Source organism: Centropristis striata, chromosome 9 (genome assembly GCF_030273125.1).
Source record: "Centropristis striata isolate RG_2023a ecotype Rhode Island chromosome 9, C.striata_1.0, whole genome shotgun sequence".
NCBI lineage: Eukaryota > Metazoa > Chordata > Actinopteri > Perciformes > Serranidae > Centropristis > Centropristis striata.
The window spans coordinates 23,916,308-23,935,795 of NC_081525.1; the positions used below are offsets into that span (position 1 = coordinate 23,916,308).

Below are 19,488 nucleotides of genomic sequence, written 5' to 3' on the forward strand. Positions count from 1 at the left end.
GACATTAGACGCTGTATCTTAAAAGTAGATGATCTTGAATTGATCATTGCACAACTTTTGAATAAATAACAGAGTCTGGAACATTTTGGAAGCCAGTTTGAATTGGAAAGAGGTCAAATAATCTCTCGACACTTTTTTTTTCTTTTTTAAAGGGAGAGATTTGAGATATCGCTTAAGATGAGAGATTCATAAAGTATACACACCCACACTGTCTTTTCCTTATATTTTCTGCAAATGTTTCTCTATTCCATTCACATGTAGAGGATACAATGGGGAATTTTCGAGCCTTAAGCCAAGTCCCTATCTCCCAGGATAAGCATTTCCTTTTCTTGCCTGAAAATATCCCTCATCTTCCTCTTTGGCCGCACAAGAAAGAAGTTAAGTGGTGTCATTTTCCTCGACTGGTGGGAAATGCTTTGCTCTGTTTTTAGCTTCATTAGATAAGTCAGCCATCCCCGTGGACCTCCATGGCTTCGTAAAGGAGGGACTGGGGAGGCCACCCGTCCCATGTGCTAGTCTCTCTCTGCCTCTTTCTTCCATCTTCTTCCGTCATATGCACGCAAGTAGTTTCATCAAATCAAATCTCTTGCTTTTACTAGGTTATGTCACTGGCTTTCACAGTGGGAGACGGCAGAGTTGGACATGGTGGAGCGAAGAGGACTAGATTGTATATATTTGAGGAGAGAAGGCATGCATATGAAAATTTAAGGATAAGAGTGAAAAGAGAAGAATAGCCAATGAGAGAAGTGCAAAGAGGGAGAATAACATGGCAGACCCTGGTGATATAATTCACTCATGATTCTTTTTTAAAGCGAGGCTGGAGTGGATACAAGGGCAGACAGTCTCAGAGCTCTTATCATAGGTCACAATAAAATGAGATATGAAGGGTCAGGGATGGAAATTACACAAGCCTCTTACCCATACCCATGTCGGGTAAGTTTGTTTTTTAGATCAGTATTGAATCATTCCTTACCATTCAGAAGATTAAAAATAGCCACAAAGGGTTTGGAGAAGGAGCCCAACCTGAAGTATGTTTGGAATATATTAATATACTCGTTTGTTCTTACCTAGATACTGAAATCCAGCATCTCTCAACTCATTCGATAAAAAAGCCACAAGAAGTAATGGAAGACCGTAACACCTGCAATCACTTTGCAAAGCTAGCCTCATTATGGTTTTAAAGACGGAAGTTGTTGCGGTAAATGCAGTAAAAAGGCAATTACGTAGTAACAGCAATAAATGTTGTGTTCCATGGGATGTTTCCCAAAGAGTATTAGTGCGTATAAGCCCTCCAGTCAAACCAGTCATTCGTGGAAAATGACGGGCTAACAAAATATTCCTGGAAATATTGCTTCATCAAGCCTTTTCGCCCTCTCTTCCTGGCCATGCGTAAGGTCCCACTTGTTAAATAAACCAACATAATAATGTGGCAATATAACAACTTAATATCAGTATCCACATCCTTTCCGGTTAAATGTCGAGAGTCCCTACAGGAGGTGCAGGTAATAAACAGGAGTCGGGTTGATAGTTGAAGCTGAAACCAATAAGCATTCACAAAGTTCATTCACCTTTACTCATACCCATACCTTCAATTGAAATTTAAAAAGCTTGTTTGTATATCTTTAAACCAATCAAAATTGTATTGGGTGGCGCTAACCCCAGGATGCAGCGATGATGCCTGTGCAAAAATAAATAGTGGAGGGGACGGGAGGGGACGAGACAGGTCAGGGTCAGCTGACTTTTTGTGCCTTTATGATTTTTTTTTTCATCTACACTATGGTTGACAAACTGTGTGAGAACTTAAAAAATGTAAAACTTAAAAATCATCCTTCTCTATGTAATAAATCCTGAAATAAAAGTTGGATGTGTTGCTGTAACACTGTAAGTTGAACATATTTGGCTTTTTGTTGGAAAAGGGGAACTGGATGATGTCATCTTGACCTCTGAGAGCTAGTAACGGACATTTTTTTTAATTTTTGTGACTATTGAGTGCAAAAAATTGTTGACCAATATATATTGAAAATAGCTACTTGTTGCAGCCCTGAATCTGCACTCTTATATCATCTTGTGTATGCTATAGAAGAAGTTTTAAAAACAATCTATATTCTATTTAAAAAAAAAAAGAAAAAGCATTTGTAATCTGGCTTTCTCAACATGTTATTGATCAAGAGATCATTCTGTATATGTAAGAAAGATGCCTTACAAGGCATCTGTAGTGTTTGTGTGCACATGCAAAAATGTGTGCTATGTTGATTTTTGTTTATTTATGTTTATGTGTGTTTATGTGCATCTGTGTGCGCGTGTGTGTGTGTGTGTGTGTGTGTGTGTGTGTGTGTGTGTGTGTGTGTGTTCCCCTTAGGTCACATCAGGACAGTTCTGTCAGATTATGTGTGGGCCGTGGTGCTGAGTCTGTGTCACACTGTGTTCCTGTCTCAGCACATTAGAGCTGAACCTCTGATGATGATGCAGCAAATGCAGTGGCATCAAAGAAAATGAAGAGTTACATAGTACAGATATACTACTATACACCATAGTAAACATTTACTTCTACTTCAGTTTCTAGAACTGTCCTCCTGAGGGCTGAGGTTGATTGAGTTGTTTTCACACAAGATGGGTCAGCTGACTTTTGGTGGTGTCATTATAATTTTTAGATTGTGGTCAACCAACCATGGGAACTTAAACTTGACTAGAAAAATGATCTACATCTATTTAGGCCTGAAGCAAAAATTACAGTATTTTTCTGACTTTTCATTTTAAAAAATATTGACAGATTAATCAACAACACAATTAAACACAACTATATTTACACATTAAATTTTAAGCACCCACTGCAGCCCCAAGAACAGATACAGGCACAGCGGAAGAAGCCAGGGAAGGGAAGGGGATCCGCTCCTGCATGCACTTAAGCAAGGGCGATCAGATCAACTATCCAATGGGCTAAACATTGCTTTGAAATAGGCCCAATGTGGGTCCTCCACATGAAAAAAAAAAAGCTTATCTGAAGTACAAAAGGACTTACAGGTGCTTCTCAATTTATTAGAATATCGTAGAAAAATTTATTTATGTTAGTAATTCAATTCAAAAATTGGAAATAACACATTCTATAGATCCATTAGACACAGAATGAAACATTTCATGTCTTAATTTATTTAACTCCTTCTAAGTATAATGATTATGGCTTACATTTAATGAAGACCTAAAATGCAGTGTCTCAAAAAAATTGAATATTACAAAAGACCAATTTTAAAAAAGTATGTTTAATATGGAAATGTTGGTCTCTGAAAAGTATGTCCATCTATATGCACTCAATACTTGGTTGGGGCTATTTGACTTGAACTACTGGAAATTGACTTTTCCATCATATTCTAATATATTGAGATGCGCCTGCAGTGCGGTCCGCATAAAGCCTGAGGGTTCTCACTCAATTTGAAAATGAGGAACCATATTTAATCTGGACTGATTGCAACGTGGAAATTGGCATTGCAAAGGTCTATTGTTGTGAACCAATTGCCGGCTTTTATGGCTTGGGCATCAACCTGCCCAGAGGAGCCACAGCCTTGGTCTTATCCAGATTGTCTGAAGCAGCAGGGGACACACCATCAGGATGTGGAGGGACATATGGGGGAGCCAGGAGGTGCTTAGTTGCAACCATGCATTCAATGTTTTTTTACGCATATCCTCCAACTGCCTTTGCATGAGGTCCATCCTTAGATCACAGATCTGGTCCAATTTATGCCTCTTCTCCCCAGCTGGATTTTTCAATCTTTGGGGAACTGGTCCTTGGCCAAGTTGCATTCTGCAGTAATTAAAAAACATGCAAATAATGCTGGTTAATAAAACAAGTAGCCAACCTCAAGGGCTGATAAAATTGCTGCAAAGAACAAATAAAGAGAACAAACCTCAAATTCATTTTCAACCTGAATGCAAAATACGTTCCAGAGCGTAGGTGGCGACAGCTCTCCAAAATGCGGAAAGCCCAGGCCCCACCATCAAAGAAGACCCTTCCTGTCAGTCTACAGGGAAAACAGCACAGCAAGAGCAAATGCAATCTGGTACTAAGGGGCTTTTTGCATAAATAGGCTGAAGGCCAGGAACATTCACAACATGCCCCCTTACCAATTCAGAATGTGATTATGTCCTGCATGCAATGAACACAATTGTCATCTGTAGACAAAACAGACCAGATAAACTCACAGCACGCCAAGCGGGTGCCAAGTGCAAGGTAGCCCTAATAATTGGCAACCAAAACCGTGAGGGATCAGCAAGTTAAAACCATGAACAAACTGGTACAAGCTCTAACCCACCAGGAGGATAGAAATAGAGAGGGGGGCGTGACATACATGTAGTGTGCAGCCGATGACAATGTACCTACAGGTAGTGTTAATTTGGTATAATGCTCCTGATCCGATTATGATTACATGCTTACAGGTTAATTTAAATGACATAAAACTGCATCCTCTTGTTTGCATGTAAATGATGTGATACTTTTAAAATGGGTTTTGCTCTACTGCAGTTTAATAAATTATCTAGCTGTGAGATTTGCATGTTTTTGGACTGGCAGTGTTGTTTGGTCTGTAAGTTGGTTAACAGGTTGGGTGTCAGCAGCAGCACAGACCTCTAGGGGCCACTAGCAGGGGTTTGAGACAATAGCTGATACTGTTTTACATACTAGAGGCCCACTTTTTTTTAGCACAGGACCCAGGTGCTCGCTGTATACAGTTTTTTTTTCTTCGGATACAGCCTAATGAAACATGACAAACATGTGGGAAACCACCAGAAGCATGGCTGTGACCTAATTTATCATTCACACCCAGAGTAAACAAAACGAGGCTATGAGAGAAAAACAACAGAAACAGGAGGAATATATTCATGCTTTGCTTTTAATCACTTAATAAAAAAAGTATTTCAGATTTATTTTTGAACACAATATACAATATAATACCATACATTGTGTGAAACATTTAATAACCCACCTGCAACAACTGGCGGACTTGAACATATTATTGACAATAAAAAACCCATCTCTCATGCAGATAGTGCTAAATCTGGCTAACCATTTGGACACAACTAGGACCAAAAAAAGCTTGAACATAGATAAACAATGTTAATACTGACAAATTTGAATTTCAAAACTGCTAACAAGTTTGGTCAGAAAGAGTTCACACATTAGCACAAACATACGGTCATGTTTTTGTTGTTAATTCAGAACGATTCACGTCAGTGCCGGGCATATTGTAGCATGCTATCAATACCGTCCCTGTGTTATCTACTTTTACATGAAGTGCTTTAAGTGTAAAAGGAGACAATCGCTTTGTGTTAAAAGTCGATCAAACCTGTATCTATCTGGCCTCATATATCAGCAATCTGCATTCAAATGCTGGAAGGAGAAGCTTAGGTTGTGACAAGCTGCTGAGAGAAAATAAGCTATTTGTGTACTTTGATACCAAGTATTGACTAAGCTTTCTTAGCTAGCTTGCATGTATCCTATATCCAAGCCTATGCAGTTTAACATGTCCTCTATGTTGCCTCTGGGTTACCAAATTGCTGCCGTCACATGAAAATCTTGTAGCTTCAAAACTGTGGTTTAAGAAAAATAGTTTTCTGACAGAAAAAGTATTTAAGAAAAAAAAGGGCATTCAAAGTCCTCTGCCTATTATTTAAGATATGCAACTAAACTGAAATTTAACAGAAATACGAACTAAATTTGTAGAAATGTGAAAAATACTTTATGATTTTGAGGAGATTCAAAGTGAGAACATTTTTGGTTTAATATTCATGCATAATAAGCTTAATTCAAAGTCTTACATTTTCTGGGCTGTGACATTACATTAAAGATTAATTTTCATGTAAAAATAAAAAGGCTATTTTGTAGTTACAAGATGTTCATGTGACAACAACAATATGTCTCTTTAGCTGCTGCTCTGCTGGGCACTCAAACATTGTGCGAATATATACTTAGATATATTTATATATATATATATATTTATATATATAAAAACAATATATAATACATATATAAAAAGACTCTAATCCAGAGTCTTCTACACATTAGACACCACCACTTCCAGGTAATGCAAGTGCATATAAATTAAAATAGATTTTACACTGAACCAGTATTTCTTATTTACAAGCTTAAAGTATAGAATAAATACACACTGTTATAAACAGCAAAAAGGACCAACTTGAGCTCCTAGCGACAAACAGTAGAGACAAAAGGTGTGGTGTGGAGTGATGGTGGGTAAGGCCTGATGACAAAGTCAACACATCCAAACACACACACATACAAAACCTTCCATACATACATACTGCACACAAACGATTGCCACTTAAGCATGCTGGAGTGAAACTAGATGACGTACCTTTTGAGTGTATCAGTAAACCATTATGAAAATGGGGAGATGTGATTATAGATGCAACTAGAATATCAACAGAAACCGGTCGTGGAAGCCACAGGAGCAGAAATGTGAGGTCTGCAAACCATTTTCAAACCATATTCATAAGGTGTTTTTTTTTTTCCCCCCAAACTAGAGCACCTAATTATTCCTCTCTGAAGGGTACAGTCTGCCATGCTGAATCCAGCAATTCCATCTGTGCCAAATCCTAATAACCCGACTGTCCTGGAAACCTGATACAATCGAGGGGGTGGGGAAAAATTCAATTGACGTCAATGAGCAGACACAGCACTTGAGGGATTTTTTATCGTGATGAAGAAATAGCCGGCCTGACTGTTTTGGGGTCGTGTCAGTGGAGCCCAGAGGGGTTTGTGAACCATGTGAATAGTGGCACTGATGAGGGTCTGAGAGCGCCTTTCAGACAGGCAGCTGTAAGAGCACCTTTAATCATCTGGTCAACAGGATTATTAAGACTGCAGCATACCTGTGGGCCAAAAATAGATTCACCGCTTTTGTGAATTTTGTCCTTGGCAGACTTCATTTCTGATTTTATTCTACATCTTAGCAGCTTGTTGTCATGAGCTGTATGTCAAGACCTGTATTTCTGCTGGCTTTAGCTGGTGTGTCATAGATTTGAATGAGACTAACCTATGTTTCACACCAACACAATAATTGATTAGAAAAATGAAAAGGCAACATTATACAAATTAAAATGTCCCGATAATTTTACACTGAGGACACATTTACACTTGCAGGAATATCTGACCATATATTTGCAAGTGTAAGATTGTATATCCTGATGCTGAGCTGAGAATTTTGTATTAAAAGTGTTAAAAAGTTTTGGTGTGAAAAGGTAGGAAGCTCTGAATGGTTTGCAGACCGTTACAGAGAAAAAGAGAAAGGATAATGTATAGAGAGATGGAGAAAGAAAATAGTTGGGATGTATTTCAGTGTGACTGTGACATTCATTGACCGACATCTGATATAGAAAGCAACAAACTAAACATGTAACATGAACCATGAGTGAACATTTGTATTCCATGTGTAAAACATTGTGCTCAGATTGGAAAAACAAATGTGACAAAACGTGCGTGTAATGTGGGTGTTAATGTTTCCCTATTCAGATGAGTTTGTCCAAGAGTTGTTTGTCGACGTTTGTTTGGATTTCTCTATTGCCCAATACATGGAAGACTGTTCTCTTTTTAACATACAAAAAAGATTTTGCTCTTTCAGATAAGAAAAAAAACATTTCACAGACATACTAGAGTGTTCAATAAATAAAAAAAACTATTATAAAGACAATAGTAAAAAAGGCACACAAAAGTCCTTTGACAAATGGTACAGGAAAAAAGTAAACACTTTCTCTTGCTATACAAATGTGTCTCCGTCAGTAGATCTTACTCTATGCTACTTCTAGATCATATCATATCTGTAAAAAAGTCTTAAGGTAAAAAACTTCTCTCAGTAGTGTCGATGTCCATTTAATGCCAGTCCAGAAAAGAAAAGTAACCATTTCCCAAACTGGCCAAAATCCTTCAAGTTCCACCTTCAGTCTCGTCTGTCCATCAAGACTAAAATGTTCGCAGTAATTATTTCCTGAGAACTCTGAAGCCGCCTCACTGAAACTGTCCGTCCGTGTCTGGCTTCAAACACCCAAGTGCAAGACGCCCCTGTGCGGGACCAAACTAAGCCCTTGCTTCTGTGGGCTTATTAAAAAGCACAGCTGCAAGAGGATCTCCCCTCTTTTGCCAAAAAACTTTCAAATCACCATGTGAGCCTGATGATGGAAGCCCTATGTGTCTGTGGGTGACGCCTCGTGTGTCACGATCTCTATTGCCGGCTCCATCATGCCGCCCTCGTCCAGCTCCTGACCGTCCAAATAGTCCAGGGGAGGAGACCGAGAATCTCCTAAACTATCCTCCTCCTCTTCTAACTCTTCCTCATCTTCTTCCTCCTCATCCTCCTCCCCTTCGCCATCTTTTCCATCTATTCCATCTAAGTCCTCCTCCTCCAGGGTGAGCTCAAACTGAAACTTCTCCCCGCCACCCTGACCTCCAGTCCCTCCGCTGTGTCCGTGCGTGCCCTGGTCGTAGAAGGGCGGGGAGGGACTCTGGGGGATCATGCTCTGGTACCAGTTCCTGTTGTCCTCCAGTGTGTCCAGGATGTCCTGGGCGTCAGGGTGGACCAGATCGGCCCAGGTCTCCCACAGAGGGTGCACGATGTAGTCGATGAAACCCACCTGGAGAAGAGTAAAAAGGCAAATTAGCACTGGAATTGAGATTATTTTAACAATTTGATGCACATGGAATACATTTTCTAGAGTATGTCCCTGAGCGCCTACCTGGCTCTTCTCCACTGAGGCTGTGTGTTTATCACACATAGGGCTGATCTCCATCCCCCTCTCCCTCTCTCGGTCTCCCTGGTGGAAGAACTCCTCCATTATCCGATCAGTCCACTGCCGATAGAGCTCCAGGGACTTGGTGGGGTTACTCAGGTCAGCACAGTGCACCATGTTACGCAGCACCTATAAATAATACAAAATTGCAATTTAGGAAATGCTTGAATTGGGATCATAATTTCCAGGTTTTTTTTATATTTATGTATCAATGTTCCTTTTTGAACAAGTGGAAATTGCATTTGAAAACAATAATTCAGGTTTAATTATACTTCTAAAAAAATGTGCAGTGTAAAAACACTTATTTAGCACACCAAGTGTGCTAAATAATTTCACAACAATTAGAAGTTTTTGAGAATTACGTTCTCATGGAACCAGCAAGACTATTTATTTATTATTTCTTCAGAAGGACTACAGAAAAACGCCTGGCCTGTTTGTTATTATGCTTGGTGAAACGGCTGTAGCATGAGCCAAGGAGGAATGGGCAGAGTTCTGCACTCTGAGTGCCTTTCTAGATCTACAATGTGCTTTGTTATGAAAGGGGGTCTACACGAGTTTACTAAAGAAGAAATCCTACAAGGAAAACATTAGAGGGGTAGTGTAGAGGGAGCACTTAAAGGTAAAAAAAAGAAGATGGATGGAGTGAGAAATGGAGCGACAGTGGGGAGCAGAGGTCAGCCATGTAGGAGGCCGGCTAATGACCATTGGCTGAGTAACCGCCGCCAACACTGGCTATTGATTGGAGCTATTAAAAGCTGGGAAATGAGAGGGGGAGGGCTTACAGTGTGTCCAATCACAAACTCACAGTTCATATAATGTACGATTTTTGAGGTGACTATTAATCTTTTCTTTTATAAAAGTTAAGAAATTGTTTGAAAGACCTACCTGTATCCTGTCGGTGTAGTTGTCCAGCAGCAGCACTCCAGAGCTTGTCACCTTCTTTGTCTCCACCATCGTCTTCAGATCAGCCAGCAGACTCATGTGTTTGGACATGTCAGTGGCCAAAACCTGAAAAAAAGAGAAAAAACATCCTCAGCACCAGGATAATTTGGAAAATGTATGATTTAAAATGAGATTGAGAGTGTAAATCAGGATATGTTACCATGTCAATGACCATCTTGCGGAGGGACTGTCGCTGCTTCTTAGTGAGGTTCTGGAAGATGTCACAGTTGTCTTCCTGTAGCAGCTTGAATCCAACAGCCAAGTGATGGTTCTCCAGCACAGACTCATCGTTATACATCAACGCCAGCTCAGAGTCTGGAAAGAGATTTTAATATTTTAGTCTTTCTCCTCACTACTTCTATTTGGCTGTTGTTAAAAGCACCAGTTTATATATACATATATACTGTTTTTAATACTTACTGGTATTGATTAGGAATTGGTTTGATACCCCTGGATGGTCAACATCATGGATAGCTGCAGCAAAGATGGCTGCTAGGATCTCAAGATCTGTGAAGACCGCCTGAGAGAAAGAGTGGAAAAAAAACAAACTTTGAATTATTTCTAAAGATTTAAAGAGACAAGTTAATATAATTATTGTTTGCCTCAACCACATGAAAAACTGGCTGTCTGCCTTTCTGTAAAACCCCAATGTTGGCTTCAATAGATGAATGATAGAGAGCCAAGAGGAGTAAATCACAAGCTGATGTCCGGGGCATTCTGACCTGACTGTACCTCACCAGCTACTTGAACTTAAGGAGAGGAAAAATCTAAAAAAGGAGGGACGGGTGTTGGAGGAAAGAGGGGAAATTCCCTGAGTAAAGGGGGAACAGATGATTCAATGGAAGGATGTTGAGCTCTTCAAAGCCGGTGTGCCGATCCAGGAAAGTGGCACATTGGGTGATGTAACAGCTCGCTCATCTAATTTAGTTTTCCCTTATTTCTGTGCATTTGGTCAGAACAGAGGTGGGGGAATTTTTAAGCCTCACAGAGGTATTAAAATCTGAATAAAATATAATATAACTTACATCCAGGGCTGGAGTGGAGAGGAGGATGTGTGTGGATTGGGCTACGTCAGCAGCGTGCAGGCTGTTATGGTAGGCCACATCTGAATGGTAGTGATCTTCCAATGTCATCATGTAGGCTACGAACGTGTCCGAGGGGATCTTAAATGTCTTTAACAGGTCTCGCTCCTGGAAAAACAACACCATATTTAGGAATTAGTGTGCATCATTTGTAACAACAAAAAAAACCCAATTATATAAGTGAAAATGCAAAATAATGCAGAATTTTTTAGACATTTCATACCTGGAAGATGGCGTACATGATGCAGGTAAGAGGTCTGTTGTGGGAGTACTCAGAAACGGTGAAGATGTTCAGGCCCCACTTGTTGAGGTCCTCCAGCTCTTTGGACAGCAGCTCCTCCTTATCCGTTTTGACGCCAAAGCGCGAGATACTGCTGCTGGAGAGCGAGGGCCCGTGGGAGACCTTCTTGACTCCGCTGATCTGTGTCATCAGCTGCTGCTTCTGCTGCTTCTTCTTCTCTCGCGTCTTGGATGTCGGTGATGGTATCTCCACCTCATTCTGTTTGTCTGAGGTAGGGGAAAATAGAGGTTTGTTTGGTTAGAATTCCCACTTAACCTTATACAGCATGAGTCTAATAATTTAATCTACTTCTCAATAAAAACGGAGTTCAAAGCGTAAGCTGTATGAGGACCCAGGTGCACTTGCACTATAGAAACGCCTGCAGCTGGTTAGCTCCTGAGGGATTTATTGATTCACACATTCATTCATCATCTGTGCCTCCATTCACTTGTTCATTCATGCTGCCCAGTCCTCCCCCTGCAGTCCCTCTGTGAGCGCCTACTGTTCATTCGTCTCTGTCCCTCGGCACTTTTCCACCCCGTCTCTCAGCAGGTGGCTCACATCTCATCTCCTATTCTTTTCACTCTCATAGGTCAGTCCATTTACAGACTGAGAGCTGGGGCTCCTACACAGTTAAGGCAGCTCCATAAAGTCGCTCATTCAATAAGCTGCCGCATCTTACGTAGCTTTATGAAATCACTTAGGGTAGAGTGAAATTTTATGTTTGGTTTATTTTATTTATATGTCTATTTAACCACTCTAGTCTGGCCACAAATAAAGTCCAAAAATACACCCGACAACCTGCAAGGCTTTTATGTAATATTCCTTATTATAAATAATATGCCAGTCTTCACATTCTATCCAAAAATAAACACAGAATTTGTGCCAAGTTTCTTGTAATAACCGACCAACCAGGCTCTTGTGTTCACTGCAATCACAGAAGAATTGAATGAAATCCTGCAGGGACTGGCTATCGGCACGAATGTGAGCTGCGCACTCATCTATCAGCTCATCACTGGCCTATCAGCCTTCCCCTGCAGAGGGTTATTCAATTACCAGCTGTAATTCAAATAATCACTTTCACTCTCACGCTCTCTCACTCTCTCTTTCTCTCTCTTGCACTGTTTTCTCTACTTTTCTCGCAGTCTCTCGCTCTCTCTTCAGTCCTCCAGTGGTAATTGAGAATGGACAATTAAGCGCTCTCAGACATGTGCTGCGTGGGAAACAAGGGGAAGAGCAATATATTGCCCTCTAATTTATTACAATCCATCATTATCACCACTGCTGCGTGTGTGGCCTGTACATGTGTGTGTGAGAGGGATCATATTGTGAGACAGAGAAGTTTGCAGTCTCATTGTTATCACCCATTCCTAAGTGCCACAGTTGACTTGATAAAACTGATAAACTTTTATAGCAGACTTTTACTTTTTTACTTTTTACTTTTATAGGAAGTTTTTAGCACAGTTGGTTTCACAATTGCTATAAGATTCCAAATACTGGATGGAAGGATTTTTGCATCATTATTCTAATTTTCATTGAAAAATATTCAAATTGTCTTCTTGACAAATTGATTTTTTTCTTATTATATATAAGTTTTGATCTCTGCAGCACTACAATTCTTAAGAATGCGTGGAATTTTAAATGGTATTATGACACGTTTTGCAAATATTGCACCCTCTTTTGATTTTTACTTTTTTTCCATTTTAGACACTGATTTACAGAAACACACACACACACAAAAGCAGCTGAGGCACAAATATGTTGTATTTTGCTCTGTTCTTTCTCTTCTTTTCTCCCTTCTCCTTCCTGCTACTTTGTCACCTCCCACGTTTTTTTCGATTTCTTTTCATCCTCCTCCATATGCTCTCCTGGGTGAGGCGCAGATGCAGAAGGGAGAGGGGTTGGGCTTTTTAGGGGCTTTTCTCCCCCTCTGTGTATTCCCTAAACTAGGTGTGTTCTGCTGCTGTCCGATCAAAGGGAATTATGACAGAATTATACTGCGAGGACAGCTGTGGCGAGGGAAAAGAACACGTGAATGGCCAGCATGCGGTCTGCCAACAATCCTTAATGGAAAGTCCGAAATCCCGGTCCAGGCTCCATGAGCACTGTTTTACCACTCAATAATCTGCCTTTCCATCAGCTGAAAACTTAAAAACGCAAATCCAAAATAAACTGATGGCCATCTGCGGTGGATCTCTGAATGATCTCTGCAGAACCAGGCATATGTCAGGAAAATGTCATTTTAAAATTAATAAAGCAGAAATAAGTGCATTACTGATGTGATACTAATCTTGGATGGAAGGCCAACCCAGGCCAGCTGTGCTGCTTCAGCCACCCCCTTCCTTCACTCTTCACTAATGTTCACCTGCTCTTTCTTTCTACCACCACCAGGGTAATCCTGATTTCTTTATCGAGGCGATAGGCATCTCTGTCTGGATTCTCGGGGCAGTGAGAGGTGCAGGGACAACAAGGTGTCCCTGCTGACAAAGATGCATTAAGACAGCGATGAGTCACCGAATCTTCTGAGCTCATCTCACTGCCAGCAAAGGGGGTTCCTCTGTACCTCTGTTTTCTCCCTCACTGCAGTCTGCTCCCTCCCTCCCTCCCTCTGTCTCTACTCAACCCTCCTCTAGCTCTCTATGATCCGCTGGTGAGGGATCTACCAGCAACCCTACACCGGATCAGGATGCCAATCGATCTGAAGCAGTGTCTATAAATAGTCCTCGAGGTGCATTCTGTCTGCCTTCTCTTATGCTTTTTGTTTGGTTTTAACTATATTTCCTTCATCTTATTCACTTATTGACTTTGCGCATCTTTCCTCTAGCTATCATCACACTTCTGTGAAAATCTCACGTTACCAAAATCCAACTTTTAAACCATTTGCTGAAATTGGTTGATTGGCCCACTAGTGCTAGTTTACGTTATTATATCCCTACACTGACTTTTGTATGAGGATCTTGAAACACTTTGTTCACGTGAGTGAAAAAACAACAACAAGCAATATCTCTACACACGATATAAATACAGAAATATTTAGCCATTTGCCATCTATTTTCAGAATGTGCAACCTACACTGACAGCATCCAGTTCCAATCCACTTGCTCCGATTCTGGCTAACAAGCTCCCTTGTCATTCAAATAGCGCTTTTTACAGCAGCTAGCCACCATAAATATTTTTTTTTCTCTTAATTCTTTGAGAAATGTACGTTTCTTACTTGAATTATTATGGCCATTTTCAGCCCGATGCCATAGATATCTAGACAAAGCTTAATGGCGCAGTGTTTTATGGTACGCCCCCACAGAAAAGCCTTCCAGAGCAACTTGCACAGCTTAACATCGTGCACTGAAGCTCCAGAAAAACATTGCAGCAAAACACAGAAGTGGGCATCTGTGTGAACCGCTAATAATTTGTAGAAATTTGTATTTTCTTGTGTATTTTTGGGGTCATAAGTATAATCTGTGGTGATTTAAGACCGATTATGACTACCAAACTGGTGAATTTGTTGGTGTGGTGTTCAGTGCATGTACACAAAACTTTGATTTACCTAGGAAGGTGTTGGAGATGAATTCGGAAACCTGATTCCCAGACCGACTCATCTCAGATAGGTGCGTCAACTCCCGATTCAACATTCTCTTGAACTGCAAGAGAGAAAGAGGAAGAGGAGGAGGAGGGGGGAGAAAAAATGTCGTCAGTTTCCAGAGGGAAAACCTGGGAGAAATTATGGTACAAGATTCCATGGAAAATACAGCAGCATCCAAGTCTATTCAAACAGCTCAAGAATATTATTTAATTACAGTGTAAGATCAGTGGGGTTATTTCCCCCTCCATTTTCCCTAAAATTAATTAGGGTGTGGATCATTATTTGTTTTACCAGTGGTGAAGCAATCACCTTATAATACCTCCTAATTCACCCCCAGCGACAAATTAACAGTTTTATTACACTCAATCACATTTCTGCTTCACTTGCGTCACTGTGCAAGAATTTCAATGATGTCAAGAGGAAAATTTGCACACTGCTCACTGCATTTGTCTCCGGGTACAACATTTTAGTGCACTTTTCACATTATGAACTGTTTTCAATATATGAAATAGTTGAGGGAGACAGATGTATTTGACAGTACACCGAGACCCAGGCACTGCAGTAGCAGCTGTTTATGATAGACTGATGCATGCGCGTGCACACACATACAGACTAACACACATACACAGACACAGAGCTCTGCAGAGGGCTCAAGATGGAGCCTGAGCCACAAAACACCATTCTGTCAGACCCCCCTCACCAGGGTGGAAATATATTTTGGAGCTATTAGGCGAGCTAAGTATCTGAAAGGCTCCAAAAATCATTGAAATGCTCAATTTCTATAGAGATGGCTCTTAATGCAACAGCAACACAGCACAGGTACAATGAAATTGGGTGCGTTATCCCGACAAGCTACGTAGATAAGCGCCACACACCTTAATGTAACCCCAAGACACCGACAGCAGGTAATTGGCTTCAGGCATTTTGGACCCCGTTTTCTCGTTCCTACACAAAGCCAGAACTGTAATCCAATAGAAAAAAATAGAGGCAGACGAACAGGATTCTTTCCGCGCCAAAAAGGACAAAAAATCCCTCCTTCTCTCCTCTTGTGATTCTCTTCTCAGCGGCTAAAAGAGCAGCTTGATGACGGCTCCCTCTCCCTCTCAGCAGCAGAAAAGGGCCAGCTCTGAGTCTCCATGCCTGGGGATGGATGCAAGGATAGACGAAAGGATAGATGCAGGCAAAAGTATGCGCCGTAGTCAGGCTTGATGAGGAGGAGATCCAGCAGGCTTGATGGTTCCGCTGGAGCAGCAGCAGCTGGAGCCGTGAGCTGGGGACTCTCAGCGCACTGATGAATTATAGAGAAGCGAGGGAGGGAGGAGGGGAAAAAAACAGCGATGGAGACAGGAGGAGGAGGAGGAGGAGGAGGGAGGCAGCGATGTTCATCTGACTGGAGGGGGGGTTCCTCCACTGGATTTGTCTTGCTTCGCTGCTCTCACTGCTGTAGCGCTCACTCCCCCTCCTACCCTGCTTCTCTCTCTCTCTCTCTCTCTCTCTCTCTTTTTGGTTCCCTCCCTCTTCTGTCTCTTTTTCCTCTGCTGTAGTCTGCCAGCCCCAGCAACACGCTCTATTCAGAACACATGATTTGACAGAAAGTGGGGAGAAAGGGGGAGCCCTAATTACAGCTTGGCATTGGTGTGTACATGAAGTAGTAAAGGGATGTTTGAATGACTGACGTACAACATCCAGACCTGGATTCCAGATGTAACATTTCCTCTCTTCTTTTATTTTCCAGCTGTGCATCCGTTGCACATAAATCCCATCCTCTTCCCCTGTAATTCCCTCTTAAAATGCATTTCTTTATGAAGTCAGCCATTGTGAAGGAATGTCATGGAGCTGTACAGCTATGCCTTCCCTCTACAGTAAAACAATGAGGGTTGATAAAGGGGATGGGGCACGTTTTGAGGAATGTGAATGCACTGTATTTTTATCGCCATCATCACTATTATCATCCTTTCTCTCTCTCTCTCTTTTGAGTCTTCTGTTGTCTCGGCCGCCATTGTGGAAAACTCATAAGCCTGTTCATTATCCGCGTCCAATAATAATATTAGATGCTGTCAGGGTGTCTGTGGAAAGCTATTTTTATCAACTGAGAGACAACCAGAGAGTCGGGAAGACGGTCAGAGAAAAGGAGGAAAAAAAAGAGAAAGAAGGAGAGATGGGAGATAATTGCATCCTTCCCCAATTTAGGTGACAACAGCCCAAGGTTTTCTCTCTCTCTGCCTGTGAGTAAGTGTGTGTGCGCCAATTACCAGAAAACCGCAATGCCATGGCAACAGCATCAAGCGGCCAGTGCAGGGCTGTTTTGAAAGGAGGAGAGAAGAGAGGAGAGGCTTCCCCTTTTCCTTCCCAGGCAGACATGTGGTGTAGCTGCTGAGCTGTCACGAGGACACACCACACACATCGACTCTGCTCGCATCCAACGATCCCCCTCCCCTCCGTCTCTCCCCTCACTCTCCACCACTTACATGTCAATTTCTCTCCTGGCTGCCACTTGCCAACACAGTCATCAATCTCTCTGTCTGTCTGCCTCGCTGGCAGAATCAATGGGCTGTCCTTGGAGCAGGTGTTGATACTGCTGCAGTGTACAAGGCGAGGGCCACCTGACTCGAATACACTGTTACATCAGTACCACCATCGATGGCGCCGATTGGTGCTTTTTGTCAATTTTGTCACGACTTTTGATTTTGCGAAACCCCCCTCGGGACGCCTGCTTTACTTCGCTAATAAGAAAATATACACAGCTCTCGTCACTGCAGAGCCAATCCATGGGAAACTGTAAACAGACGTTCCCAGAGAACCTCTGAGTGCGATGTATTTGTCTGCGTACGAGTTTGGAAAGATGAGGGGGAGATCAAAGCTTCCCCGAGAGGAACCCGGCTTATCCTCCCACTGAGGGAAAGAACCAGAAGCAGGGAGGTGGGACGGGTGCAAGAAAAAGAGAGAAAAATAAAAAAATAAAAAAGAGAAACAGAGGAGGCAGCTCTTTATATAATAGCTCACTGCATAATATATAAAGAAACCAGAAATAACAGCGGGGGATGTCTCTCTGCAGCATGTTGGAGAGCTATGCTTCCCCAGAGGCTGAAAGAAATGCCTTAATGCACATGCACATGCACACAGTCTGCAAATGCCATTATCTACAGTACATCACAGTTGATGCTGATATGTCACATGCATGTTTAACACACTCATGCTTATGTTTTTGTGTGTTATTGTCAGTGTGCGTTTGATTTTAATGTTCATTCATGGGCAGAAGGGAAGCCTCTTTACCTCCTACTGACACCATGACGCTGTAAGAAGATTAGCCTCTCGGAGCTCTGTGGGTATCTCTTGCTCACATGCCCACAGATTGTATATCTATTATTCGACCCATTCGCTTCTACACATCCTCAAACGTCTTTCCTGTTCTTTTTTTCTCATCGTCACAAATGTGGCTCCTTAAATTGCCACAATTGGAAGTGCTTAGAGTTCTTAACTAACACCTGAATCACTGGTCTAGCTTCTTTCTTGTCTGCACTCTTTGCTTTAAATAATATTCATCTCAAGTTGTTCAGCTTGAAGTTGTATCTTTAAGCCACTAGTGGGTGCACTATGCTCAGTCTGCTGTAAAGCAGCATGCTCAGTGTTCAGAGAGAACTGACCTCTTAACCCTGCAGTGATAGAAATGCACAACTTGATTGTTGGATGAAACCGTTTAAATCCTCTATTGCTATCAGATGTAAAATCATACGAACAAATAGGAAGTTTTAACTAATTTGAATGATGAGAATGTGAAAGCTGTGAGGAGCAAAGTAATTACACAATGAGGTAACACCTTTTACCCTGAACATTATTTTTAACATCTCTCAGCAACTTCAATTAAAATAAATCAGATTTAACATGAAATTATGTTTCTTCTTTATCATCTGAATTTTCTTTTTCTTATCAATGTAGGATGTAACATTGCTTACGGTGACTTATACAATCTTTCTTTCCTCAGCAGCAAACCTACAGCAGTTGTGGTTTCTCTCCTCCTCGCTTAAGCAAAAACATGACGCAGGGTGCTAACATGGGCGCAATGGCAAAGACTCGCAGTGACATAACTCTGTAAAGATCGGGGAACCTACCTACGTATGTTGGGTAAAGCTACAGACGATTCTGATAGACGGCCTGACAACCTCTCACTTCCTCTGACTCACTCACTCATGCTGCTGTGTGTCTGAATGAGAAGGAGTGTGTTCGTGTCTCTCTGACTGAAGTAAGATGTATTTAAAAGAAAAAGAACAGCTTTAAGAACTGGAGACAAAAACAGTAGGAGAAATACGATTAAGTAAGCAAATTCTCAGCTGAGTGATTCATTCCCATCACTCCCAGCTTTTAAAGCCTCAGCAGAGTCAGATGTGGTGTGCAACACCATTTTTGGCCGGAGGAGAACAGTTAGCTGCACGACTGTGCTCACTGGAGCTCTGGTTACTTTGAAAATGTTGCCCCCCCATGTAAATATCACAGAGGCAGTATTACACCAAGACAACAAATGCTGCTTAATTCACCACAACCTACATTCCATTATTCAACAATCAAATACAAGTTCAAATCATAGAAACCAACATTTTATCAGTCACCAAGTAATAGCATGTATCACTAACTTTTGGGAAAAATACTGAAGATTCGCCTTACTCTCTGCACCCCACTGAGCAGCATCTAACCTGTTTTGAGTTTGGCCCCGGTCAGACAAAAAGAAAACAGTCTCCAGGCTTCGGTTCTATGCTTAGAAACACCACTTATCACCTGGCTGGGCCTCAGGTAACTTAAATCCACAGTCATTTAGCTAATTA

General features: G+C 41.4%; 1 protein-coding gene across 3 annotated transcripts in view; it reads right to left on the minus strand.

Annotated features, from left to right (window-relative positions):
* Window positions 1–7,313: 7,313 nt before the first annotated feature.
* pde4ba (phosphodiesterase 4B, cAMP-specific a) overlaps window positions 7,314–19,488 on the minus strand; it is a 156,811-nt gene continuing 144,636 nt past the window's right edge. For 2 of the 3 annotated variants that reach the window (XM_059340494.1, XM_059340495.1), the window contains 8 exons: window positions 14,636–14,729; window positions 11,035–11,318; window positions 10,755–10,919; window positions 10,150–10,249; window positions 9,890–10,044; window positions 9,673–9,795; window positions 8,734–8,916; window positions 7,314–8,631 (listed from right to left, as the gene is read on the minus strand). In XM_059340494.1, coding sequence (XP_059196477.1) covers window positions 8,185–8,631; window positions 8,734–8,916; window positions 9,673–9,795; window positions 9,890–10,044; window positions 10,150–10,249; window positions 10,755–10,919; window positions 11,035–11,318; window positions 14,636–14,729 — 1,551 coding nt within the window. In that variant the 3' untranslated portion in view covers window positions 7,314–8,184. Of the gene's footprint in view, window positions 8,632–8,733; window positions 8,917–9,672; window positions 9,796–9,889; window positions 10,045–10,149; window positions 10,250–10,754; window positions 10,920–11,034; window positions 11,319–14,635; window positions 14,730–15,546; window positions 15,919–19,488 lie in introns of those variants that run through there. The other variant, XM_059340496.1, reaches the window with a different exon arrangement.